The 11817-nt window shown below is 42.1% G+C and overlaps 2 protein-coding genes across 14 annotated transcripts in view; one reads left to right on the top strand and one right to left on the bottom strand.

The window, feature by feature from the left end:
- The first annotated feature begins 220 nt into the window (after positions 1 to 220).
- Positions 221 to 9349, top strand: uck1 (uridine-cytidine kinase 1). Of its 2 annotated transcripts, XM_062056820.1 has the most exons (7): positions 229 to 420; positions 2689 to 2848; positions 2921 to 3017; positions 6474 to 6616; positions 8668 to 8762; positions 8833 to 8881; positions 8944 to 9348. In XM_062056820.1, exons 1-7 carry the CDS (start codon positions 331 to 333, stop codon positions 9117 to 9119), a joined length of 810 nt encoding a protein of 269 aa, XP_061912804.1. In that variant the 5' UTR covers positions 229 to 330; the 3' UTR covers positions 9120 to 9348. The 2 variants fall into 2 exon arrangements, with proteins under 2 accessions (XP_061912805.1, XP_061912804.1); XM_062056821.1 differs by lacking the exon at positions 8668 to 8762 and having other exon boundaries at positions 221 to 420; positions 8944 to 9349.
- The window catches only part of rapgef1b (Rap guanine nucleotide exchange factor (GEF) 1b), a 109047-nt gene continuing 105630 nt past the window's right edge, over positions 8401 to 11817 (bottom strand). For all 12 annotated transcript variants that reach the window (XM_062056805.1, XM_062056804.1, XM_062056808.1 and 9 more), the window contains one exon: positions 8401 to 10297. In XM_062056805.1, the coding sequence (XP_061912789.1) occupies positions 10147 to 10297 (151 nt within the window). In that variant the 3' untranslated portion in view covers positions 8401 to 10146. The remainder of the gene's footprint in view (positions 10298 to 11817) is intronic.

The raw sequence follows: 11817 nt of genomic DNA, 5'->3' as shown, positions 1-11817 counted from the left end.
TACTTTCTGAAACCACATAATTTCCCCAATATGGGTATCCCATCCTAATGTCGCATATGCGAGTTTCATAAGGAATTGTGCATTAAACTATTTTTCTATTAACGTCACGCGTTTTGAAGCACAAACTGAATGTTTCGTGGGGTTGACTTTGAAAACAAATGTTCTACAGTGGACATTAAACAGGTACGTCAGACCCACATTGTAGTCACGAGTTGGCGCGTCAACGTAACATCGCGAGAACTGGCCCTGGTGTGTTGTTTGCTAAACATTAGCCTGAGAGCTAGCAGGACAAGTCATCCTCCATACTGTTTCTCCGTGTTTCGGACTGCGATGGAGGCCCTCACAGCCGCAGAGGAGGCGGAGAGGCCGCACCATCGACCATTCCTCATCGGGGTCAGCGGAGGAACCGCCAGTGGCAAAGTTAGCGCTTGTTTTTATGCCTCCCTCCACCAATGGCGGAAGTGGTTAGCATCTTGTGTTAGCATTAGCTAGGCTAGCGGTCGCCGATCTGTCAAAACTACTTTGCCCGCAAAGTTATGTGTGTTATTAAAGCAGCTCATTTACTTTTCTTAGCCCCTTTATGGAATGCACGCTCGTTTAGCATTTTATACCGCTAACCTTTTTAGTGAGTTTGATACGGGAAGTCAGGCGACTGACAGCGGCCACTTCATTAGGTACACAAATCAATGGCTATCTCTAAATGAGCTGTCATTGCACAATTTAACGTGTCCCTAATGAAGTGGCCTGACAGACAAACATGACGACTTGGGGAGGGAAAAAAAACATCTGACAGGGATGTCCGATAATGGCTTTTTGCCGATATCCGATATTATCCAACTCTTTAATTACCGATACCGATATCAACCGATATATACAGTCGTGGAATTAACACATGCCTAATTTGGACAACCAGGTATGGTGAATATAAGGTACTTTAAAAAAAAAAAAAAAAGATAAATACATTAACATTTTCTTGAATAAAAAAGAAAGTAAAACAATATAAAAACAGTTACATAGAAACTAGTAATGAATGCAAATGAGTAAAATTAACTGTCAAAGGTTAGTACTATTAGTGGACCAGCAGCACAATCATGTGTGCTTACGGACTGTATCCCTTGCAGACTATTGATATATATTGATATATAATGTAGGAACCAGAATATTAAAGGCATACTGAAATGATTTTTTTTTTGTTTAAACAGGGATAGCAGATCCATTCTATTTGTCATACTTAATCATTTCGCGATATTGCCATATTTTTGCTGAAAGGATTTAGTAGAGAACGACAACGATAAAGTTTATCGTCGTGTTTGGTCGCTGATAAAAAAAAGCCTTGCCTATACCGGAAATAGCATGACGTCACGGGGGATAGGGCTGCTCACATTTCCCCATTGTTTACAAAGCAGCAAGAGAGATTCGGACCGAGAAAGCAATGATTACCCCATTAATTTGAGCGAGGATGAAAGATTCATGGATGAGGTACGTAAGAGTAAAGGACTAGAGTGCAGTGCAGGACGTATCTTTTTTCGCTCTGACTAACTTAGGTACAAGGGTTCATTGGATTCCACACTTTCTCCTTTTTCTATTGTGGATCACGGATTTGTATTTTAAACCACCACGGATACTATATCCTCTTGAAAATGAGAGTCGAGAACGCGAAATGGACATTCACAGTGACTTTTATCTCCACGACAATACATCGGTGAAGCTCTTTAGCTACAGAGCTAACGTGATAGCATCGGGCGCAAATGCAGATAGAAACAAAATAAATAAACCCCTGACTGGAAGGATTGACAGAAGATCAACAATACTATTAAATCGTGGACATGTAACTACACGGTTAATGCTTTCCAGCTTGGCGAAGCTTAACAATGCTGTTGCTAACGACACCATTGAAGCTAACTTAGCTATGGAGCAGCGGCGGGCGTTGTAGCTTTTGACGACACCCCGGCCGCCATCAGAGTCGGCAAGAAACATATATTTCCCCAAAAATACGTACGTGACATGCACATAGCGACACGCACGTACAGGCAAGCGATCAAATGTTTGGAAGCCAAAGCTGTACTCATGGTAGCGCGTCTGCTATCCATCTCAAAGTCCTCCTGGTTGTGTTGCTGTAGTCCGCCGCTAGTACACCGATCGCACCTACAGCTTTCTTCTTTGCAGTCTCCATTGTTCATTAAACAAATTGCAAAAGATTCACCAACACAGATGTCCAGAATACTGTGGAATTTTTCGATGAAAACAGCTTTTTGTATGGTGACACATTGGGTACCAATACTTCCGTTGCCGCCGTGACGTCACGCGCATACGTCATCATACATAGACGTTTTCAACCGGAAGTGTGGCGGGAAATTTAAAATTGCACTTTATAAGTTAACCCGGCGTATTGGCATGTGCTGCAATGTTAGGATTTCATCATTGATATATAAACTATCAGACTGCGTGGTCGGTAGTAGTGGGTTTCAGTAGGCCTTTAATAACAGAAAGAAACAACCCAGGGAGGGAGGTTTTTTGGGTTGGTGCATTAATTGTAAGTGTATCTTGTTTTTTATGTTGATTCAATCAAAAAACAAAAAAAAACGATACCAATAATTTCCGATATTACATTTTAACGCATTTATCAGCCGATAATATCGGCAGGCCGATATTATCAGACATCTCTAATCCGACACCTTTATGTGACAGTCGACAGTGTGCGCCAAGATCATGGAGCTGCTGGGCCAGAACAAAGTGGACCACCGGCAGAGGAAGGTGGCCATCATCAGCCAGGACTGCTTCTACAGAGTCCTCACTGCAGAGCAGAAGGGCAAAGCGCTGAAGGGGCAGTACAACTTTGACCACCCAGGTAGCGGAAAGTCATGCCTCAAGCAAAACATGTCTATTCAAAGTAATACACATGTGCGCACTCATCTTGCAGGAGCCTTCGACAACGACTTAATGTACAAAACGCTGAAGGACATCGTGGAGGGGAAGGTGGTTCAAGTGCCAACATATGACTTTGTCACCCATTCCAGGCAAGAGGACACAAATGAGTGATTAAGAACGTACAAAACCCAAAACCAGTGAAGTTGGCACGTTGTGTAATTTGTAAATAAAAACAGAATACAATGATTTGCAAATCCTTTTCAATTGAATAGACTGCAAAGACAATATATTTAATGTTCCAACTGAGAAACTTAACTTTTTTTTGCAAATAATCATTAACTTAGAATTTAATGGCAGCAAAACATTGCAAAAAGTTGGCAGAGGGGCATTTTTACCACTGTGTTACATGGCCTTTCCTTTTAACAAAACTCAGTAAATGTTTGGGAACTGAGGAGACCAATTTTTTAAGATTTTCAGGTGGAATTCTTTCCCATTCTTGCTTGATGTACAGCTTAAATTGTTCAACAGTCCGGGGTCTTTGTTGTGGTATTTTACGCTTCATAATGCGCCACACATTTTCAATGGGAGACTGTTCTGGACTACAGGCAGGCCAGTCTAGTACCCGCACTCTTTTACTATGAAGCCACGTTGATGTAACACGTGGCTTGGTATTGTCTTGCTGAAATAAGCAGGGGCGTCCATGACAACGTTGCTTGGATGGCAAAATATGTTGCTCCAAATCCTGTATGTACCTTTCAGCATTAATTGTGCTTTCACAGATGTGTAAGTTACCCATGCCTTGGGCACTAATACACCCCCATAAACATCACAGATGCTGGCTTTTCAACTTTGCGCCTAAAACAGTCCGGATGGTTCTTTTCCTCTTTTTTTCCCAGAGGACACAACGTCCACAGTTTCCAAAAACAATTTGAAATATGAACACTTTTTCACTTTGCATCAGTCCATCTTAGATGAGCTCGGGCCCAGCAAAGCCGGCGGCATTACTGGGTGTTGATGATAAATGGCTTTCGCTTTGCATAGTAGAGATTTAACTTGCACTTACAGATGTAACGAAAAAATGGTAGTTACTTACAATGGTTTTCTGAAGTGTTCCTGAGCACATGTGGTGATATCCTTTGCACACCGATGTCTCTTTTTAATGCAGTACCGCCTGAGGGATCGAAGGTCTGTAATATCATCGCTTATGTGCAGTGATTTCTCCAGATTCTCTAAATCTTTTGATGATATTACAGACCATAGATGGTGAAATTCCTAAATTCCTTGCAATAGCTGGTTGAGAAATGTTGTTCTTAAACCGTTGGACAATTTGCTCGCGCATTTGTTCACAAAGTGGTGACCCTCGCCCCGTCCTTGTTTGTGAATGACAGCATTTCATGGAAGCTGCTTTTATACCCAATCATGGCACCCACCTGTTCCCAATTAGCCTGTTAACCTGTGGGATGTTCCAAATAAAGTGTTTGATGTGCATTCCTCAACTTTCTCAGTCTTGTTTGCTACTTGTGCCATATTTTTTGAAACATGCTGCAGGCATCAAATTCCAAATGAGCTAATATTTGCAAAAATATAGTTTTCCAGTATCTTGTCTTTGCAGTCTATTCAATGGAATATATGTTGAAAAAGATTTGCAAATCATTGTATTCTGTTTTTATTTACGATTTACACAACGTGGGTTGGGTCAGGGCAACAGCCTAAACAGAGAAGCCCAGACTTCCCTCTCCCCAGCCACCTGTGTTGCAAAAAAAAAAAAGTTTTTGCTATTGCAGTTTTTAAAGGTCTACTGAAATGAAATTGTTTTATTCAAACGGGGATAGCAGATCTATTCTATGTGTCATACTTGATCATTTCGCGATATTGCCATATTTTTGCTGAAAGGATTTAGTAGAGAACAACGACAATAAAGTTCGCAACTTTTGGTATCTGACAAAAAAAGCCTTGCCCCTACCGGAAGTAGCGTGACGTAGTCAGTTGAACATTTCTGCAAAGTTCCCTATTGTTTACAGTGATGGTGGCCAGAAGTGAGAGCGATTCGGACAGAGAAAGCGACGATTTCCCCATTAATTTGAGCGAGGATGAAAGATTTGTGGATGAGGAAAGTGCAAGTGAAGGACTAGTGGGGAGTGGAAGCGATTCAGATAGGGACGATGCTGTGAGAGGCGGGTGGGACCTGATATTCAGCTAGGAATGACTACACCAGTAAATAAACACAAGACATATATATGACATATATATACTCTATTAGCCACAACACAACCAGGCTTATATTTAATATGCCACAAATTAATCCCGCATAACAAACACCTAGGTGTTTGCTAGCTCCTAGCTCCCGTCCATATAACCCGCCAATACAATTCAAACACCTGCACAACACACACACTCACTCAGCCCAAAGGACCGTTCACCTAACCCAAGGTTCATAAAGCTTATATATTTACGCAAAGTTACGTACGTGACACGCACGTACGGGCAAGCGATCAAATGTTTGGAAGCGCAGTTGCGTACTCACGGTAGCACGTCTGCGTCTGTGTATCCAAATCAAAGTAATCCTGGTAAGAGTCTGTGTTGTCCCAGTTCTTCGATCTTGACTGCATCTTCCGGGAATGTAAACAATGAAACACCGGCTGTGTTGTGTTGCTGACTTCCCTCGCAAAATACTCCGCTTCGCTCCGACAACTTTCTTCTTTGCTTGCTCAGCTTCTTTCTCCATAATGCAATGAACAAATTGCAACAGATTCACCAACACAGATGTCCAGAATACTGTGGAATTATGAAATGAAAACAGAGCTATTTTGTATTGGCTTCAATGGGCTACCGATACTCCTGTTTCACTGGCTACGTCACGCGCATACGTCATCATCCAAAGGTGTTTCCAACCGGAAGTTTAGCGGGAAATTTAAAATTGCACTTTATAAGTTAACCCGGCCGTATTGGCATGTGTTGCAATGTTAAGATTTCATCATTGATATATAAACTATCAGACTGCGTGGTCTGTAGTAGTGGGTTTCAGTAGGCCTTTAAGTTATTCTAAAATACATTTTCTGACAAGGGACATCATCCAACCCCCCCACCTTGTCCAATTAGTTTTTGCTGCAAAAATGTTTTGTCTAACTATTTTAGTTTTTTATGTTTAATAACATAAAAACCATAATATTTAGACAAGAAAAAATTGAAGCACAAACAAATGGGACAAGTTTGGGGCGATTTTCACATGGTTAGAAGTGCTGTTATGAATACTAAAACTATAACATGAAAACTATGACAAAAAATGTTGCCGGATAAGTTTTGAGCGATTTTGACAAGGTGGGGAAGGGCTGGTTATATATAATAAAAAGTTAACATAAAAACTATGAGACAAAAACTATTTACAGAATAATAAAATAGAGCAAGTTTGGGGAGATTTTGATTGACAAGGTGGGGCGGGAGCTGGATGACGTCAGAAAATTGCATTTCAGAATAACTTAAAAACCGTAGCGGCATGAACAAAACATTTTACAGCACAATTCAATTTTTGCAATTTTGAGGGGGGGCCAACTTCACTCAGGTACACGATGGAGGTAAAATCATGAAACAATGAACTGTGTGTGCAGGCTAGACGAGAGGATCACGTTTTATCCGGCAGACGTGGTGCTCTTCGAGGGCATCCTCGTCTTCTACCCTCAGAAAGTGCGCGACATGTTCCACATGAAGCTCTTTGTCGACACGGACTCTGACGTCAGGCTGTCTCGCCGAGGTGAGGAAGTCACTCGGGGGTGTTTTTTGTAGTTTGTCAATTTCAGCCACTCAGGCAAATCATATTGTTGATGTAGATGCCCATGTCTGTTGTACAGATTTACTTTAGAAAAGAGAAGTGTTGGAAACTTCTCTTTTTGCCTTATCAGTATTTGATTTTATTAAATGTTAATTGTAGAATTTTAACTAGTTTTATTTTAAATAATATTGCAATTGATCACGGCTGTTTAATGATTTAACGGAGGAATGTAGTTTATCATAGAACCGGCACCCAATGTTGTTAAAAAGTATGGATTTTGAGTCTAATTGTTACACCAAGAATCGAATCGTATGGTGCCCAAAGAGTCACAGCCAACCAACATAACAAGAGGGTAATATCTCAACAATCTCTCTTTTTTATCCAAACTCAACAACATAGCTTAAATGTCAACGCACAAGTTTCGTTGATGCGTTCGAAAAACAAAAAAAACATTGTACCTTGTGTCTGGGAATATGTGTGGCATTGTTGAACACTCAGGGAGTTTCCGAGTTACAAACGAGCGGTGGCTTCACATAGTCACCGCTAACGTTAGCACAAACTAGCAGTGCGAGGCGATTCTTCATTGGATTGTGTCCCGGTAGGGCAGACCTGGGCATCCTGCGGCCTGCGGGCCACATCCGGCCCCCTGTGCGTCCCTGTCCGGCCCGCGTGAGGCCAATCATAGATTACAAAATACATTTAAAAAAGTATCTATGTCGATTGTGCAATACAACGGTGCTGCTTTTGTTTTGAAAAGCGTTATTTGTACTACTTCCGTGTGGACGTATGCGCGTGCGTGCGTGATTGTGAGTGAATGTGAACAGCTGCAATCACAAATTACAAAATAAAGTTGAAAAAAACATCTATGTCGTGCGCACAATACAACTGTGCTGCTTTTATTTTGAAAAGTGTTATTTATGGGCGTATGTCCGTGTGTAACCTGTGAGTGAAGGTGCACAGCGACAAGTGATGCCCGATTACTCCCGAGACGCTAAAAAGAGAAAAGTTGATGACGAATGCCGTGTTTTCAACAAGACATGGACTGCCAAGCAACGTTCCCTCTAAGGTGCGCGCCTGCGCAATTGCGCACTGCTCAAGCGTCCTCTGCGCACAGCAAATATATGCCGCGCACCAAATCAAACCCACCTGAATTCTAAACAAAATAAACACATTTATTCTGTGTAATTTTGCAATGCAACTCTGAGTGACAGTGACAACAAGCGGCCCTAACGGCGTTCGTCAACACCGTTCAATTATTGTAACGTCTATCGAGATGCTTGGACAGGAATTATATCGATCACTTTATTCAGCAAAACTGTTTATATTGGGCCATAACCACACCAAAAACATGAGTAAAAAACTTCTATCTCGAAAAACTAGTCATTTTCTGCCGTACAAACCAGGCCAAAACCAACTTGTCATCTGTCACCAACACACATACTAAGCCACTGGTGCGTTTATGGCCACACAAAAAGTCGGACAACTCAAACACCACACAAAGTTACACTATGACTCCTCAGTCATACGTGTGCCTATTTTACTGTCATTTATTATTAATGTTAATTTATTTATATTAATCATGGAATGCTGTTACTAGAGAAAGTTACAGGAATGCACACTTCATCCTATGCTTACATTTCATTGTGCAACATGAGGATGTTTAAGGGGAACTAAATGTGATCTCTGAAAGGGGTACAAATGATTTACAAAGCAGTGCTTTTGGTATAAAGTTAAGTTAGGTTAAATGAAAGTATTATTATTATTATTATTATTGTTGTTTATCTTAATGTATACATCAAAAATAATATTGAGCAAAATTTAATTGAAATATTGTCGATGTGGCCCTCCAGCAGTGCTCGGGTTGCTCATGCGGCCCCCGGTAAAAATTAATTGCCCACCCCTGCGGTAGGGCCTTCTCCTTCGCTGTAATAGAGGTCCACTGTGGTATTTTTTTTCATTCTCATCACAATTAAAGACTTGCTGCGGAACAAATACATACCAAAGCTGACATATGTTTGTGACCCCCTCAACAGTTTTACGAGACATGACCCGAGGGAGAGACTTGGAGCAGATCCTGTCTCAGTACACCACTTTCGTCAAGCCGGCCTTTGAGGAGTTCTGCTTGCCTGTAAGCATCTGCACTCACGTCACCCATTGGTAACATCGTGTCACACAGCTTGGCTCACTGATCTGTGCAGACCAAGAAGTATGCAGACGTCATCATTCCGAGAGGCGTGGACAACATGGGTAAGTCCCATCAAGTCCGCCTGCCTCGTCTCTGGTCTTGACCATGTCTGCTTTCTTCTCAGTGGCCATCAACCTCATCGTGCAACACATCCAGGATATTCTAAACGGCGACCTGTGCAAGTGGCAGCGCGGCGCCGTTAACGGCCAGGGGCGGAGCTTGAAGCGGGCCCTGTCGGAGCAGTGCGACCTGCAGAACGGAAAGAGGGTCCTGCTGGAGCCGAGCAGTCGTCCCCACTAGCGGCTACTTCGCGAATGTTTTTCGTCACTGGTATGGATCTCACGTGCATCCATGTTTGGGCAGATAATAGAAAGCTTTTAGATTTGTTTTAAGCTTTCGGTTGTGTCAATACTAATATATATGAATGATATTAAGAGGTTTTTTTTAACTTATTTAATGCCTTAATCTATTAATGTTCACCTTCCCGTGCAACAATAAAAGCACGACTACAAGATAATAAATGTCTAAAAAAACAGCTGTTTGTGGTTTTATTGTGACGTGTTGGAAGCAGAACGATTTACACCAGCACACTTTGGAATGTGGACTTCACTCACTCAGACATGAACTTGATTGTGATTGCTCGTCCTACGTGATGGCGGGCAGGCAGGCAGGGGGATGGGGGGGATGATCACAGCATCTCCAGTCATTTATCTTCCCGGGTTGTTGTTTTCAGTGCACATACTGTACATACGGCACTTGGGGAGAAGCCGAGCTCTTCTCGAAAGCATAAAGATCCTTTTTGAGAACAAAAGGAGCAGTGTATATAATACATTTCATAATAAGCAAACATTATTCTTACACCAACAAACCCACAGCTTCCAGTCTCTCGTAGTCGGGACCCTCAACAGTTCACAGTAGGGGGCGCTGCTTGCATGACGGTGGGATAGGGGGGGTTGTAGATGGCACAGAATATAAAAAAACTTGAAGAGTAATGGACCTTTTTTTTTCTTCCCCTCAATGTTCCACACTCATGCAGCATCTGCAATTAAAAACAGAGCAGACTTCTTTCTTCCTGGTTCTCGTCCGCTCTGTAAGGATTCATCTTCCTGTCAAAGTCACTGAATCCGTCTGAGCCACAAAAAAAACAAAAAAACAATCCCGGTGCTGCCGAGCTTTATGTAAACGTCGCTCGCGCACGCCTGCGACGAATCTCCCGTTAGCGTCCGCTGCTCTTTCCGTCCTTGGTAAAGTGGAGTTAGTTGTAGCACAGTTGGAGGTCGAGTCTTATGCAGCCCCGGGGAGGGAGCGGCAAGGGGCCGAGGGGCCCCTAAGTCTTCTCCTCCCGGTCCGTCTTGCGGCGGGCGATGTTCCGGGGTTTGATCTTCAGAGAGAGCTCCCACAGCGCCTCCTCCGCCAGGTGGTCGCTGAAGTCGTTGAAGAAGCAGACAATGTCCTCGTTGCGCTTCAGCTCGTAATGTCTGGGAAGACAAAGCGGGGGCGGGGCCATATTACAGCATCCATTAATCCTAAATCAATTCTGTGTAGCATGTCATATATGTGGGGCGGCGTGGCTCGGTTGGTATCCTAGTCACTGCCGTTGTGCCGCCCACACTGGTTTCAATGTAGTTTAAAGATGCAGATAATGGGCTTCATTCACTATATAAATATAATTCACTTCACTAATAAGACCTCGTGTTTGGGTGGACTTTGTACTCTGCTAGATTTGCCCGCAATTCCCCCTCCCTGTACTGCAGGGGCGGACTTATGCTGAGGCATGCATGGGGCCCCGAGATTTTCAGGGGCACCCGAAAAAGGATTATTAACGTTTCCTTCTACTTAAAACAAGTGTTTATTTTTGACCTAATCTGTGCCCTTCAAAATACATCAAAAATACTTCAAGGGGATCAATGATGAATTTCGGCTTGTCGAGCTCATAAATGTTGGCTACTCGTGGTAAACAACGCCAAAGCATTAAATCATGAAGTTCAAACATTTTGGTGTGAGCTTGCACACATTTTTGGGTGCCTCTGTTCGTCTGCCTATGTTGTGTATGTACTTACTGTATATGGACATCAAAAGGGGTCATATTATGATCTTTTTTTTCTACATTTAAAACACTTCCTTGTGGTCACAGCAGTGGTCCCCAACCGTTTTGTAACTGCGGACCGGTCAACGCTTGAAAATTGGTATGGTATATATATATTATAATTTTTTATTTTTTTTGGCATAAAAAAATACAATCATGTGTGCTTACGGACTGTATCCCTGCAGACTGTATTGATTTATATTGAGGTATAATGTAGGAACCAGAAATATTAATAACAGAAAGAAACAACCCTTTTGTGCGAATGAGTATGAATGAGTATAAATGGGTGAGGGAGGTTTTTTGGGTTGGTGCACTAATTGTAAGTGTATCTTGTGTTTTTTATGTTGATTTAATAAATAAATTAAAAAATTAAAAAAAATATTTTTTATTTTTATTTTTTTAATTTCTTGTGCGGCCCGCTACCAATCGATCCACGGACCGGTACCGGGCCGTGGCCCGGTGGTTGGGGACCACTGGTCTACAGAACATGTAATGGTGGTTCTTTGGTCAAAATGTCAGTGTTTCTTAACCATAGGGCCGCGAGGGCCTACAAAAAAGACCTATTTCTCAGCTGTGGTCCGTATGGGCCGCAGCGGTACTCAGTTGTAATTAGGGATGATGTTTGATAATAAATGATCGAGTTCGAGCCTATTATCGAATCCTCTTGTCGAACCGATTCCTTATCGATTCTCTTATCGAGTCCAGATAGATTGTTGTATATGGAAAAAAACACAATATTTGGTTTAACAAATCACTTCACATTCTCTACTGCTCGCTACTATAGTATTACCATATCTGAGTTATTGTGCAGAAATGTGGGGAAATAACTACAAATGTGCGCTAGATTCGTTAACCGTGTTACAAAAAAAATTAATTAGACTGGTACATAATGTTGGATAGAGAACATATAAA

This window comes from Entelurus aequoreus, linkage group LG08 (assembly GCF_033978785.1).
Source record: "Entelurus aequoreus isolate RoL-2023_Sb linkage group LG08, RoL_Eaeq_v1.1, whole genome shotgun sequence".
Lineage (NCBI taxonomy): Eukaryota > Metazoa > Chordata > Actinopteri > Syngnathiformes > Syngnathidae > Entelurus > Entelurus aequoreus.
The sequence above is the reverse complement of the archived record's forward strand: the minus strand, read 5'-3'. Positions and strand labels throughout refer to the sequence as shown.